General features: G+C 35.7%; 1 protein-coding gene and 1 pseudogene across 1 annotated transcript in view; both read left to right on the top strand.

Annotated features, from left to right (window-relative positions):
- Nucleotides 1-4,348, top strand: part of PUS7 (pseudouridine synthase 7) — a 47,254-nt gene extending 42,906 nt beyond the window's left edge. Inside the window, exons 14-16 of the mRNA XM_016145897.2 lie at nucleotides 2,386-2,515; nucleotides 3,411-3,502; nucleotides 4,090-4,348. Coding sequence (XP_016001383.2) covers nucleotides 2,386-2,515; nucleotides 3,411-3,502; nucleotides 4,090-4,226 — 359 coding nt within the window. The 3' untranslated portion in view covers nucleotides 4,227-4,348. The remainder of the gene's footprint in view (nucleotides 1-2,385; nucleotides 2,516-3,410; nucleotides 3,503-4,089) is intronic.
- A 457-nt stretch (nucleotides 4,349-4,805) lies between these two features.
- Nucleotides 4,806-4,921, top strand: LOC118611130 (annotated as a pseudogene).
- The last annotated feature ends 11,828 nt before the right edge of the window (nucleotides 4,922-16,749 follow it).

Here is a 16,749-nt window from a genome sequence, read left to right on the forward strand (position 1 = left end):
TATAACATTGATATCCATCAGACTTGAAAAACATTTAGATTTCAAACATATATGAATTTTATTTATTTACAAAAGTCTTTCAGAAACAGATGCATTCAGATGGATAATTTAAGAAACAGGATGGTGGTGGTTGTGTTGGTGGTGGTGGTAATATTGGTATTGCTATTAGTGTTATTATTAGCAGTATTTAAATTTCTGAAATTCACTGGTTCATGTTAAGGATGGGAAGTGTTTGGAAAGAGTCATTGAAAAGTGAATGGATAATTGTACTTTAACATTACTTTTTTTAACCCTTTTTTTAACCATGTAAGTAATATCTGCTCATTATGTTTTAAAAGTCAACAAGCACAGAAATTTATTAAGTGAAAAGTTAAAATTATTTCCCATTCCACAGAGCCTGTTGAAAATTACCTTTGTGGATGCCATTTGGGGGAGGGAGAAATTAGAACTTTTATTGTTCAAGGATTCGAAATTTAAAAAAAGAAAGCAGCTCTGAGCATGGCACTAACTTGGCAGACTTAACCCTGGAATGTTACTACTCCTGGCCAGGACTGGGCTGTCCAAGGTGTTTTTCTGCTAAAACATCTTTTCTCTTAAGAGGCCAGAATTATTTTTCTTATCAGTGTTATATTCCTTGCAGTTTTATTAATTATAGAATGATTAGGATTAACACCCTACTTTGATATAAGGCAAATGCTTATAAAAGAATTAAATTGTATCCTGCCATTTACATGTTAATTTAATCAGATTGCTGTGCTTCTAATACTTACTTATGTGAGGTTGAGTTCACTGAGGGAAAAGGAGAGAAGAGGAACAGAGAATGCATAAGTAGATAAGGGAGGAGTGTGGTCTGCCTGTCCTGGGTTGGTGGCACAGTGAGGAATTGAGAGACCAGCACCTAGTGGGAGGGAAGGCACTAAGACGCTAAGAGCCACACTTGCCCTCTTTCCAAGAATGAAAAAGAAAACATTTTTTCCTTCTTTCTAGTACCTCTCAGGATCAGAAACGTGGGCTATTACCAATTAAAACAAATTCAGCACAGCCTCTAACAAAGCCATTCATGAAAACCTTGTGAGCAAGACAAGGGCCCATAGACTAGATGGGTGGTAGTTCAGGCGTGTGGATTCATATCATGTGCACACTTGGTGTCCAGCAGCGCTTGCTTGAGGAGTCCCTGTTGTCCTGATAAGTGTGTCGTGAGGGAGTCTTGCCTTGACCAGGTATAGCTAATATTTTTTATGAATAACTTGAAGCTTATCATCATGCCGAGTGAAATAAACCAGACAGAAAAAGTTGAAAATCATGTGATATCACTTATATGTGGGATACAAACCTAAAAGCAACAGACAAACAGGACAAACAGAGGCTCATGGACATGGACAATAGACTAGTGGTCATCAGAGGGTAGGGCAGAGTGGGGAGAGGGGAGGTAGATGGGATGGGGTGTGGGGAGAAATATTATCATTTTAGCAGATAATGTAACCCAAAGTAGTTACTACAAAGTATATGGGGGGGGGGTAGATATTTAAAAAGAACTGCAGAGGCCATTTAATAGAGTTAACTATAAATTCTCACATTTATGCCCGAAGGTCAAATGTATAGATGGAGAAGGCTTATTTTGATAGTAGTCTACATAAAAAGTGTGTGCAGTTACTAAGTTTGGTGGGGAATACAGAAATATCAAAGGAGGGTCAGTTGAGAGAACCATTGTTTGGCCCAGAGAAAATATGGCTTAAAGGCCCAGTACTTACGAATACACGTGTAAGAGGGTAGTTAGTCTGCTGTGTTCCAAAGCCATCAACAGAAGTTATAAGAAGACATATTTCACCTTGGAAAAGGAAGCACTTTCTAATAATTGTGTACCTCACAAAGTAGTAGTTCCCCCATAAATTGGCAGTGTGCAAAGCACAGGTTGGAGGACTGTCTCTCTTGGGTGTTATGAAAAAGACTCTACATCAGGTGCCAAGGCAAGCTGGATGGTTTTCTCAGGTCTCTTTTTTATACATTTATTTATAACTATCTTCTGCCAGAAAGAGTTGGAGTCTTCTGTGTATGGTCTCTTCCATCTCTGAGCATGTATAATGGTAGTTTAGTAACTTCTGATGAAATGGCCTATGTTTTATAAACTCACTTGGGAACCTTACACCCCAGATACTGTAGCTGGTTGCAAAGATAACTCACAAGTTGGCCAAAGGTAAGCTGGAGACACCTAGTCCTAGTTAGTAAGTCACTAAGTTTTGATTACAAGGAATAGGCTGGATTGTAAATTAGGGTGACTAATTTTATTAAGGCAAGCCAGCTGAATTTACTGCAGTATTTGTAGTCTAATTCAAGGTCGCTTGCTGACATGCTGCATTCCAACTAACTTTTTGTATTTTATATTAGTTAGTGAAGCCTACAGGGAAATGCTCACAGCAGACAATCTTGATATTGACAACATGAGACACAAAATTCGAGATTATTCCTTATCAGGGGCCTACCGAAAGATCATTATTCGTCCTCAGAATGTCAGCTGGTAAGTAATAGTTTGGAATGAAACAACTGAATTACTATGTGAAATTCTAAGCTTGCGTACTGCATATATATTCTTCGGTGCTTATACCTTGACATATAAGTGTTGTGGCTATTACTATTATTATCATTGCTATTTTTGGTATTTTTCAAATTATCAGGAAATAAATAAATGCAAACTTACTGTGAAAGTGGCTTAATTTATAGTTTATTGACATTACTGAATTTTTGGAGAAATATGCAGAGAATGAACTTTTTCCCTATTTCTGAAAAACTCAAATTTGCTTACAGAGCTATCACTGAGAAGTTACCTTATTCAGAATTAGTTATGAATTTGGAAACCAGATTTGGTGGTTTTAATATCATGTTTCTAGAGAGAAAAAGATACTTGTATTAAACCATTTTAAAATACTTTAATACCTAGTATTATCTAATGCTTTATTTGATAATTTTAGAAATTAAATCCTGAACTAGTTGCCCAATGCCAGGAAGTTCTCTTCCCTCCCCTTCTCTGCATTGTGGGGAGAGGTTGACAGAGCTGGACATGGCCCTCCCGCTCCAGGGGGCGGTTCCTCACGAGTAACACAATGTTGTTAGTAGTGATAACTACTCTGGATAAAATATAATGCTGTGATTAATTCAGTCGTATCTGCGCAAAGTGAAGTTTACTGCTTATCAACTGCACAGAAAAGAATTCCCATCTGTCACCTTGCTGTATAATGATATAAAGGCAATACTTATATGTAAAATCTGGCCCTGCTCTGCTATTAAATAGTTTTACGTAGAATGATCTGCAATAGACATACGTGTTTTTCCTTGCCAAGCAAATGTTGATGAATAACTTAGTACCTTTTATAGAAGTTCGCTTTCACACTTTTCTTTACATGTGCATTTTGAAGGGAAGTCGTTGCATATGATGACCCTAAAATCCCACTCTTCAACACAGATGTGGACAACCTAGAAGGGAAACCACCACCAGTTTTTGCTTCTGGTACGTTAACTCGGTCATATTTTCTAAGAAACCTCTTATCACCACCACTTCCCACCCACTCTGTGATTTCTATTTTGCGTGTTGTCATCTTAGTTTCATGATTAAAGATGGAGGTCAGTGATTAAAACAGAAATCCCACGGAAAATGATTGACTGTTAGGGAAGGTTTCGATTTTAGGTGATTGAGTATTTCCTCTCTACCCTCACAGAAAGTTAACAAAGCTGAGTGAAAATCCAGGAAGAATCTAAAATATTAAATTTGCATTTTCATTGTCAAATTCTTATTGCCATTCCTTTGTTGTCACTGTGTGCTCTGATTTTTTTTTTCTTACATGCAGTTATCTCCGTGCTTTTCTTTTGTCTGCCCTTTTTATGGCACAGATCCAGGTAGAATTAGGGTAGAGATGGAGCTATGTCAGATGCTCACTGACCTGTTATTTCCATGGCTCATTCTCCAAAGTCCTGTGGGAGTAGAGGCTTAAAGAAGGGTGCACAATTCTTTTGTTTATATAGAGATTATATGACTTGCCCCAATCAGTCTGCAGCTGCCTTACATTTCTGACTGTTCTCCTTTTTCTTGCCTGGCAGAAGGCAAATACAGAGCTCTGAAGATGGATTTTTCTCTTCCTCCTTCTACCTACGCTACCATGGCCATTCGTGAAGTGCTAAAAATGGATACCAGCATCAAGAATCAAACCCAGCTGAATACCACCTGGCTCCGCTGAGTCCTTTGTCGCCAGATTAGAAAATGCAGACAAGTGTTTGCTGGCTTATCATTTTCCTCTTAGCACAGAGCCATCCGTGGATTTTGGGCCTTTGTAGTAAAAGATTATTTGTATTTTTTCAAGTTTTTCTTAGCTTACTTTGCAATATTTGTATACATATACAAATCCTGAGGATCCTAATTCTAGCTCAGAGAATATAAATTGGTCAGAATATATTTAAGGTGCTTAAATCATAGTAAAATGTCAGCTTTATTGGCTTTCTAATAATAATTAAGAAGGACTTTGGTTTAAAGTTGCAGTTTTAGATTTTGCTACATTCTTGAAGGACAATAGGAATTTTTAACACATTCATAAATGGAGTACACAATAATTAAGAGAAAATACAACAAAAGAAATCTTGACCATGGATAAATAACTAGAGCACCCCCACACACACACACCTATGCATATAAGTAGTAGTACTCATGCCTATTTAAATGACGACACAACATGGACGAGGTTCCATAGTATAGTGGTTATCACGTCTGCTTTACACACAGAAGGTCCTGCGTTCGTGCCCCAGTGGAGTCATGGTCCATGGTCTACGGTGATACCACCCTGAACAAGTCCGATGTCTGCTCTCAGAAGCTAAGCAGGGTTGGGCCTGGTTAGTACTTGGATGGGAGACCATCTAGGAAGACCAGGTGCTGTAGGCATAAATAATAATTTTTTAAAATGCTGAAATAAATTATGACAAAACATCTACAGATTTATAAACACAAAAGTGATTGTCATTATCTAGCTTATGTATCAGCTTTGGGTAAGTGTTTATAGATTTTTTTTTTAGTTGCAATAGCTTTTGCATTTATATGATCATTGTCTTGCAGGAGAGTTGCATTGATAGGGCCTTTTTTCTTGATGTAAATGTGCAGCTATTTTGGTTAGGGTCTAATATTTACTATAGGTGCCTTTTTATGTTCGGAATTCTTTCCACTGGACTGGTGGTATTGGCCCAAAATAAATGGCAGCAGAGAAGAAAACTTTAAAAACATAGAAGGGCTCCTCCTATCAGCAGCATTAACCTTTGTCACTGACAGCTTAGGTATTTCCATTTCTGGCATTACATAAAACTTTTCTCTTGGTGTGAAATGATAAATATGCCTTTCCAAGGGTTTCTGACATAATTGTACCAATTTTTACTTTCTATCATTTCTAGAACCAAATATAGTAAATATTTTTAAAAATTCCTTTCTATGGTTATTTTAATAAATCAAATAAATATCTAAAACTGAGTGAAAATGTGAATCTTGGCCCCAAATGAAGGCAAGGAACTAATGAGGGATCCTCAGAAGTGGTATTGACGCAAAAGTGTGTCATGATCGGATGGGAGGTATCATGAGAATGGTCTAGAATATCAAATTGTGTGACTAATTGACTCTGTTAGACTGAATTCAGGTTATTCTTAGAGCACCACTCATTGTCTTCCAGTGTGTTTTCTGGAGTTGAAAAAAAAAAGGGATGGAGAAAAGCTACCCTACCGGGAATATCGTACCATGGGAGTGTGAATGACATTTAGCCCATATCTGGCAGCGGAAACAAGATTAAGAACTGTTATTTCAGTTATTACATCTGTCACACTGTGGAGTTTAAAAAGAATTTAAAATACTGTGGTAAATGACCCTTCTAGCTTACTGGTTTCTAAAGAATGTTTTGTCCTATGAAGACCAAATTTATTAAATATCTATTGGGCTATACTTTCCAGTACTAGCAAGTTATTCTCTTTCAGACTAATTAGTGAAAAAGTATTTATTAAGGGACCCTAACTCTGCCTGTTACAAGTGCATTCAGTAGTTCTGCATTTATAAATTTACATTACCAAAAAAAGAAAAAATGAGAGTAAAGTTGTAAATGTTTTCTTCATCTAGGAAATACTTATGGCTCTATGATGAATTCATTTTCCTGGCTGCATTAGCCAACTACCAGTTTGTACATGTCTCTTCTTAAACACCAGTGGGAAAATGATTTAAAGCAGATTCTTAGGACCATTTTGAGACTTGGAGACCTATCATCTAACTCTAGGGACTTGGTCAACTTGGAGTAAATCATAGATGTCGGGACATTTTCTTGTTAACAAGTGGCAAAGTTTCTCTAAGGCAAACTTACAAAGCCTGAAAGCAACCACAACCTCATCCTCAATGTGAAATTATCATTATTTCCTAAATTTTGCTAAAAGAAATAATAAGATTATCTTTTATTGTATATAAAACCAGCACTATTTACTAATAGAAAAGTAAGCTAAATAATCAAGCTCATACCATCAACTTATTTGTAGTTGCATGTCATAGATAATAACTAGATAGCCATTATACTAATAAAAACTTTTTTTTTTTCCTGATGGGCTCCTGAATCAACTGAAAAATTGGTAACAGCTGCACTAGCACATCAGTGCTTAAAACTTCACCAGTTTTTCCAGGCAGTACAAATTAGCACAAACTGGGATTTGTACTGGAATGTATTTTGTGGCCAATTTTGCACTAAAAAATAAGAGTGTGTGTATAATACAAAATAGAATATATAAAAATGTTATATTAACTTCTAGCCTGATATGTGTATATGTGGTATTTTGAAACAATAAATTAGGCTAGAAGAGAGTACCACTTAGTTACCACACAATTAAATAAAAGCACATGGAAGAACTACAAAGCTGAGAGGATGGTGGGGTTCTGACCTCCACAGAATGAAGAGTGCTTGCATAGCAAAAGATAACTAGGTTTTTCTTTGTTCAACAAAATATGCCTTCCCACTTGATGGGCTACATTCCTGCAGGATAAAAATTCTCAGTTTTGGATCACAAACTCTGGAAAATCTGAGGAAAAAGTGTGGACACTGTCTCCAGGTAAAGGAAGGGGGAAAGTGTGATCACACACACACACACACGCACACACGCATACACGTATATGTATGTTAACTTTTTATACAATTTTATGGGCTTCAGGGTATTCAAATAATACTCCCTCCTCTAGGTAAGTGCTTTCCAAACTTTAATATGCGTAGAAATTACCCAGAGACCTTGTCAAATACTGCAGAATATATTTCAGAAATTTTTGAAGTCGGAAATATTGTGTTTCTCATGAACTCCCGGAGGGTGCCCGTGTGGCTGATCTGGACACCACACTTGGAGAAGCAAGGCTCTAGGCCTGCACTGGCCAGTACAGCAGCTACTACTTGCATGTGGTTAATTTAAATTCAAGTTAATAAAATTTTAAATTCAGCTTCTCAATCAGAAGTCATAGTTCAACTGCTTCCTAGTCATGTGTGGATAGTGGCTGCTGTACTGGTCAGCACCATTCTAGGTAACAAATCAGTCAGTCACCCAAGATACACAGGAGTCTACATTGATCAGGTGTAAAACCAACTGATGCTAATGATTAAAGGCAAACTCAGTACATGTTTAACATGTGCAGGTGGGATTACCCTGCAGTTAGATCCAGGGTTCTCTTGATTTAAAGAGTTCCCTTTGAAACATCTCTCTAGGAGTCTTCCTTAAACTCACTTTTATGCTTCTCATTTTTCTGATTCTGGTATCACCTATAATTCTTTTTTCTTTTATGCTTGTGCTTTCGTCTAGATACCTTGTCCAAAGGTTTAGTCAAACCTTAAGGCTCTGTGACCTTGTTACTCCATATGGGAAAATTATACAAAAACGAAAGTCTTAACTTCAGTAATTAAAATCTTCCTGGCTGGCATGCACTATAGCTTATGAAAGCAGCAGCTACAAAAAGCAAGAATGCTTAGAAAGATCATATGATTTTGTTTTCTTATAGAAGTACAGTGATGCTTGTGTTACAGCTTTTCCATCTGTGCTAAAGACTCCTGGAAAGTGACCAGTATGTAAAAGAGATGGCAACATTGAACTATAATGGGAAGAATTATTCAAACCTCTCGCCTTCTAATGCATACTTACTGTCCCCTCAAAAGCTCTAAATGATTCTCCAGAGTAACTCTGTTCAACAGAAATATGTGAAGCACATATGTGATTTAAACTCTCCAGTAGCCAGATTAACAAGGTAAAGAGGTGAGATTAATTTTAATTGTATTTTATTTAAACCATATATCCAAAATATCATTCAGTATGTAATGAATATAAAGAGCTAGGTATTTTACATTCTCCTTTGTGTGCTAAGTCTTTGAAATCCAGTGTGTACTTTCCATTTTCATTACATCTCAGTTTGGATTAGCTGCATATCTAGTGCTCAATAGCCTCACGTCATTGGCTGCCATATTGGACAGTGAAGTTATACAAAGATCACTTCTTTATTGTATGTCATAGGTATAATGGTAAATTTGTCTCGAGCATTAAGGTTTAATTTCTAAAACTGGGAATACATAGGTTGGCTATAAGGCTAGTTAAATGTGATTTTGAAATACGTAGCAGATTATTAAGTTTTATGGTGATTAGGAGTATTTTTTTTTTTTTTGCTATGGGAACATGTAACAAACATGATTGTTAATAAATTCTGAAATACTTAAGGATGTTTGAAATTTTCCTTAAGCAGTACTGACAACACCCTACAATTTTCTCTCTAAATAATGCAGAGCTAATTCTTAGTGCGACTTCTATTTAGGTTTTAAATTCCAAATTCATGGAATATAAATAGAGGTTTCAGGGACGAGAATGAGGATTGTATGACTGGTTAGCACATAAACTGGGAATCCAGGTTGTACAAGGCTGGTAATGTAATTGAGGGAGGGCTGACTGAGGTTTTTGTCTTATTTTGGTTTTTATTGACAGCTTTGATGAGATGTAATTCACATACCGTACAATTTGCTCATTTTAAGTGTACAATTGAAGAGTTTTTAGTGTATTCAGAGTTGTGTAACCATCACCACAATCAATTTTACATGTTTATCACCCCCAAAATAACCCATGCCTACCAGCGGTCACCTCCATCCCCAGTCCTGCCCAGCCCTTGACAACCACTACTTCCCTAACAAGAACCACTTTCAGTCTCTATAGATTTGTCTCTTTTGGTCATTCATTTAAATGGAATTATGGGTGGTCTTTTGTGACTGAGTTCTTTCTTTTAGCATAATGCTTTCAAGTTTCATCCGTGTTGAAATGAGCAGTGCTTCATTCCTTTTTATTGCCACATAATATTCCATGCAAATATACTACATATTCTTTATCCATACATCAGCTGAAAGAATAATACTCTAAACATTTTTGTTCACATTTTTGTGTGGATATATGTTTTCATTTCTCCTGGGTATATAGCTAGGAATAGAATTGCTGGGTCATATAGTAACTCGGTTTAATCCTTTGAAGAACCATGATACAATTTTTCAAAGCAGCTGTGCCATTTTACATTCCCATCAGGAGCATCTGAGGATTCCAGTTCTCCACATTGTCACCAATACTTATTATCTCTCTCTTTGATTATAGACATTCTAGCAGTTGGTAAGTTGTAGCTCATGGGGTGGCTTTTTTTTTTTTTTTAGTTTTTTAAAATTTGTTTTTAATTATAGTTGATTTATATTTCACTAATAACTAATTATGTTGAACACCTTTTTGTGTGCTTATTGGCCATTCTTTGTTTTTTTTTTGAGAAATGTCTATTCAGATCCTCGGCTGATGTTTAAATTGGGTAATTTGTCTTTTTGTTTTGTCGAGTTGTAAGAATTCCTTATATTTTCTAGATACATTATCAGATATATAATTGGCAAATATTTTCTCCCATTCTGCGAGTTGTCTTTGCACTTTCTTGAGGGCTGAGTTATTTTTGTAATTGATTTATTCACATAGAACCGAAGTCTTGTTACAGGACATAAATTATGTACAACTACAGTAATGTGTTACAAAATAAATTATCTAGAAGGCAACAAAAGTACATTGTGAATGTATAAAACTGTATGGTGTTCACGTTTGCAGGAGCACTTTTTTGATTATTGGCTCTGTAGTGTTTTAAATTATGCTCTCAAGAAAAGAAACGAAATGCCTCAAATTAAAGGAAAAAAATGTACAAATCATGTGGATTTGACTCCATTAAAAACACAAGAGTCCTGGCTCTGTGTCCTTCTGTGGCAGGCAGGCAGGCAGGCAGGTTCTAGCCCCAGTCTGAGACCTGGGGCTGTCAGCAGCTCCGTGGCAACAAGACAGCAGCCAGGTTGGCACTCTGCCTGCCCTCCAACCTGGAGGTCACCTTTTGTGAGAGGCGGACACCTTAATTTGTATTTCCTTTAGTTGATCAGACTGGAACAAGAAATTTTAAAAAACACACACACACACTCCGTTTACAGCTCCTGAAATGGAGGGCTGAATTTTAAAGGCCACAGGAGGTATTCTTTATTGAGATTTGTTTGTAAACTAGGAGTCCACAATATCCCCAAAATGGATTTTCATGACTGGAAGTAATGTAGGGAGGAGGCAAGAGAATTAAAGAGTTAAATCAAGGTACATTCAGAGACTGCAATGTGCTGATCAGCCCTGCAGCCAGGCCAGGAGGACACCTCAGACCAAAGGAAGATTTCTGCTGGGATGCTAACAGCCCATTCCCCACATCTGTGAAGGAGGAGCCATGAGTCAAGGCTAAAATGGGGACCATATCAAAGGAAATGGAAACTACAGAATGACATAAACTGAATTCTCTGAACATTCAGGGCCCCTCTCAGTGCCTTTCCTCTGTTTCTTGCACTGTCTCTATCACTGTCCCTCTCACTCTCTATGGAGAGCTACCCCTTTTCCTAATAAACTTTCCTTTTGACTTTAACTTTAGCATGTGTGTTGAATTCTTTCTTCTCTCTCCACTGGAGGACCCCCTTCTCTCAGTACAGGGCTTAGTCTCCCCATCTCTTGGGGAAATTTGCCCTACCCTGCGTCAGAACGGCTCAAGGGTACCAAGTGCAAGAATTTCTCAGCCTTAACTTTTCAGGATGAAAGATACCTGGGAGCACTTTGGTTTCAGCTCAGATCAGCTCCACCTGCAGCCTCTGAGTACTGTCACACAAATAGCAAATAGCACACACCCCGTTGCTCTCTGCAGTCCACCCACCCACCCATGGGTGCTCTTTAATGGCCACATTCATCCCGTTTCTATGTTTCTCTTTTGCTGTTTACAAAAATAATTTTTAACGTTTAAGATCTAATTACCCGGTTCGACCAAGACAAATACATTTCTCTAACAAGAACCTTGATCTAGAGGACGCAGCATCGCTTCATTAGATGAGGAAGTGACCTTCCATTAACTTAACCCTTACCTCTTAATGGATCCTTTTAATCCTTAGTTGATCCTAATATTATCTGTCTAATAAAGTAAAGCTAAAGTCTATCTTTCCTGGGCCATCCTGGCTTCTTAGGACCAAGCTCCTGTGCACTAATTAGGAGGAAGTTATGATGTAGATAACTTCAAAAAGTGAAAATCCAAAATTAGATAGTTTACAGCACAGAGAATATCTCTAATTAGCTTTTTTATAGAAAAACAGATGCATCGTTCATTCCACAAATGTGTATTGCATTCCTAGGATATGAAAAGCACTGTGTGGATATCTTTAAGCAGGCCTTGCCCTGGAGGAGCTCCTGAAATTAGTTTGTCCATTCCTTCCTGTGCATATACCAACTGATGGCCAGAGAAAAACAGTACAAAAAACATGCTGGGAAAGGGGAACCTGGCAGCATAATAAAACTCCGGTAAATAAATCAGAAAATGGGGAATTCATAAAGCGGATAGTCAAGATAGTGGAGATAGATTTTTTTACAAAACTTTGAATGAAAAGTTTGTAACAAGACAAATGGAAGATATTTCTCCTTAGAGGTGCAGTTTTGTAATTTTAGGCTTAGCAAAGATAGATGATTATAAAGGCATAACTACATAACTCCACTGACCAGCTTTCCTTATAAAACTGGAAAATATCTATTTATGGTTTAATAAAATATTAATGGCAAAATTAAATGTGAAAGCAAAAAATAAAATGATTTTCTCTTATAGCTTATTATTTTCTAAAGGATTTTCTGACATATTTTTCTAGCAAAAATCACCAAAATTAATGTTAAGAATTCGGTGTATTTTTTTCAAAGAACCAACTTCGAGTTTCATTGCTTTTCTCAATTGTTTTCACGTTTTCAGTTTCACTGATTTCTGCTCTAATTTTTTAAATGTTTTAAATTTTTTTGCTTACTTTAGGTATAAATTGCTCTTCTTTCTCTAGTTTTGTAAGACAGAAGCTTAGATTATTGATTTTAGATCTTCTTTTCTAAACTATGTATTTAATGTTATAAATTTTCTGCTAATTACTGATATTGCTGCATCCCACAAATTTTGATAGTAGTTTTTCACTTTGATTTAGTTCAAAATATTTTTACATTTTTCTTGTGACTTCTTCTTTAACCAATATGTTATTTAGAGAATCTTATTTAATCTTCAAATATTTGGGGGTTTTCCAGTTTTCTTTCTATTGCTGATGTTTATTGATTTCCTTGTGGTCTGAGAACAAACTTTGTATGATTTCTTTTTTCTTTTTTTTAAATTCCTTCAAGTGTGTTTCATGGCCCAGAATGTGGTTTGTCTTAGTGAATTTTCCATGCGAGCTTGAGAAGAATGTTCTGTTGAATGAAATATTCTGTAAATGTCAGTCAGACCAAGTTGAGTGATGGTGTCATTCAGGTCAACTATATCCTTGTTGATGTTCTGCCTTCTGGATCTATTCATTACTGAAAAAGGAGTATTAAAATCTCCAGCAATAATAGTGGATTTCTCTATTTCTCCTTGCATTTTTATCAGTTTTATCTCACATATTTTGACACACTGTTGTTAGGCGGATAAATGTTTAAGACTATTATGTTTTGTTGAAGAATTGACTCCTTTATCATTATATAATGACCCTCTTTATTGCTGATCATTTTCCTTCCTCTAAGTCTGCTTTGTCTGAAATTAATATAGCTACTAGAGGTTTCTTTTCATTAGTGTTAGCAAGATATACCTTTTTCCATCATTTTACTTTTGACCAAGTTTTTATATTTAAAGTGGGTTTCTTTTAGACAACATATAATTGGGTCTTATTTCTTAGATCCATGCTGACAGTATCTGTTTTTTAATTAGTGTATTAAATCAGTCACATTTAAATTGATTATTGATATAGTGAGATTAATAGCTATTTGTTTTCTTTTTTCCTTTTTTTTTATTTTTTACACCTTCAACACCTAATCTTCCTAGGTGGTCTCCCATCCAAGTACTAATCAGGCCCAATTCTGCTTAGCTTCTGAGATCAGACAGGATCGGGCTTGTTCAGGGTAGCATGGCCTTAGGCTTGTTTTCTATTTATGACACTAGTGCTTAGTTCCTTTTTTTTCTCCCCTTTTTGCCTCCTGTGGTTTTAATTGAGCATTGTATATAATTCTAGTTTCTCTCTTAACATATCAATATTTAATTTCTTTTAAAAAATTTTAGTGATTATCCTAAAATTTACAATATACATGAATATAATATAACTAATCAAGATCCACTTTCGAATAACACTGTGCTGCTTCATGGATAGTACGTGGATGGTACTTCATGGATGGTGCAGGTACTATATAATAGTGTATTCCTAATACTTTTGTCCTGTCTCATATAACATTGCTTTCATTCATTTCACTTTTCCATACACTATAATCACCAAATTTATTGTTACTATTATTACTTTGAACAAAGAGTTATCTATTAGATTAATTAACAATAAGAAATGTAAAAGGTTATATTTCACATTAATTTATTCCATTGCTAATGCTCCTTTCTTTATATATATACACTTGTGTTTCTGATGTATATAAGTTTTTTCTTTCTGAGTAACTTCTTTTAACCGTTCTTATAAGACAAGTCTGCTGGCAATGAATTCTGATTTTGTTTCCCTGAGAAAGTCTTTATTTTTCTTTCATTTTTGAAGGATGATTTCACTGCATATAAATTCTAAGTTGGTGGGATTTTCTTTTTCAACACTTTAAGTATTTCACTCCACTCTCTTCTTGCTTTCATGAATTCTGATGTGAAGACCAATGTAATTCTTATCTGTGTTCCTTTATAGGTACAGTGTTTTTTCCCTGTGGCCCTTTTCGGGATTTTCTATTTGTCTTTGGTTTTCTACAGTTTGAACATGAATACGTAGGTGTCTTTTTTTATTATTATTATGATATTTGTCCTATTTGGTTTTCTCTGAGTTTCCTGGGTCTGTGGTTTGGTGTCTGCCTTTTGGAACACTCTTGGCCATCATTCCTTCAAATATTTCTTCTGCTCTGTTCTTTCTTCTGGTATTCTAATTGCAAATATGTTTTTTTCACTATAGTTTCTCTTTGCATTCCAATTGGGAAGTTTCTATTAATGTATCTCCAAGTTCATTGATTCTTTCCTTGGTCGTGTTTAGTCTATTGACAAGCCCATCAAAAAGCATTCTTTGTGCTATAGTGAGCTTTTTTGTAGCATTTCTTTTTTATTCTTTCTTAGTGTTTTCACCTGTTTGCACTACTTGTCTGTCTGTTCTTGCATGTTATCTACTTTTTTCATTAGAAACTTTAACAGTAATCATAGTTATTTTAAATTCTAAAATCTGCGATATCAATCTGGTTCTGATGCTTGTTTTGTCTCTTCAGACTGTTTTTTCTTACCTTAAAACTTAGTATACCTTGTAAATTTTTGTTGAAAGCCAGGCATCATGTATTGGGTAAAGGAACTAAGATAAGTAGGTGTTCAGTGAGACGTTTTGCGTTAATCTGGATAGGAGTTTGACTGTTTCGTATTTGCTGTAGTATGTGTCAGTAGTTTTTATTCCCTCTAATGTCCTTGTTTTTGTCTCCTGTCTTTGTGATGCCCTAAAAACTCTTTAAATAGAATCTGTATCTTACAGCTCTGTCAGCTGTAATTCACTTCACTGTTGTACTGTAGCCCTGTTGATGCGGTAAAGGACTGGGGAAATGTTCTATGAGCCTATGATTAAATCTCAGTCTTTTAGTTGGCCTATGTCCCTGGGCTGTGACTTTCACACGTGTTTCTCAGCATTTTTTCCCCCTCTTAGGTGAGCAAGGAAAGCTAGAAGAGGCTGGATTTGTGTAATTTCCCTTCCCCCAAGGCAGGTAAGGCTCTGGTAAAGTATTCCTTCCCTGCCCAATAGGCCTTTGTTATGGAGAACACTCTGGGCACATTTCAGAATTGTTACTTTTCCCTTTGCCCCGTGGGAAACCAGTGTTTCTTCTTGGCTTTTCATAAAGAGAACCTAGTAGGGTTCCTTCAGGTTAAAGCTATAGCCTCTAGGTGGTCTCAACCTAATACTAGTTCACACCCAGAATAGCAATTTATCAATTACCATTTTTGTTTTCCTACCAGTTTACAGCTCCAGCTGCTTTTGTTCCAGGTAAGCTGATCTTGTCTGTGATTCTCTGTGTTCTTTGATCTCTCCAGATTCTGAGGTGACAATTTTTCCTACGACCTAAATTCTCTAATGGCCCTAAGAAGTCATTAGTCATTGATCTTCATTCAGTTCAGCTTTTTTCTTATAAAGAGATAACAACTTCTAAACTCTTTACATATCAGAAGTAAAACTACAACTCCCTAAGTATTTATTTTTTCAAATTAAACATATATTATATATAATTAATCTCTTACTTAGACTAAATTTCATGATGCTAGTGCTTCTCAATCCCCATTGTATTAATTCTAAACCTCCTAAAACAACTGCTGTTAACAGTTTGCTATGATTTCTAATTTTTTCTATGTTTATATATGTGTATATATGGGTATATACATATATACACACACATGTATAGATATTCACACACATAAACATATATACACATTTTTAATCTGAGTAAAATGTGTATATAAAACTATGCTGCAACTCCTTTTTTCATTTAATATTCTTTATACTTCCTTTTTCTTTAAAAGTTAGATTTATTTCAAGTTAATTTTGCATTCAACTAATGAAACTGTATTTCAGGAGCCCTGAAATTTCATCTGCTATTCATGATCACCCATTTTCTTCAATAAAAATTTATTAAGTGGGTACTATATTAAATTTTTGTAATTCTATTAAAAACATAGTCAGAAAATCTCTAACTCATTTTCCACTAATTTTTGAGTAAGTATTCAATTAACATATCATTTTCCTAACTTCCCAATAAAACATCAATATATAATAAATAGAAAAATTTATACTAATTTTTTCGACTTTCCATCTTGTGAGGGTTCAATAAATGTTTTAAAATACAATTTTTAAGTAGCTCTGCTTTCAGATATATTTCTTGTTCAATGTGGTTGGCTGAGTACATGCATCTATCCTCTTTCTCTCCCGAGGTTTCATTGAATTATGGAATTATAGGAGTGAGTGAGCTGTAAGCCATCTTCAGGGTAATTCATTAAAGAAGCATCCTTGGAATTGCAGAGACATTGGTCCCCTACTCCCTTGTCTTCCATTATTTATTCATTCAACAAATATTTGTGGAACACCTTATAAAGCATTAGGCCCTGTCACAAGTCTTTTGCCCTTGGTACAAAACTGGTGAACAGTTCTCTAAAAAATGTGGGTA

This window comes from Rousettus aegyptiacus, unplaced genomic scaffold, assembly GCF_014176215.1.
Source record: "Rousettus aegyptiacus isolate mRouAeg1 unplaced genomic scaffold, mRouAeg1.p scaffold_m13_p_13, whole genome shotgun sequence".
In the NCBI taxonomy this organism is placed as follows: Eukaryota; Metazoa; Chordata; class Mammalia; order Chiroptera; family Pteropodidae; genus Rousettus; species Rousettus aegyptiacus.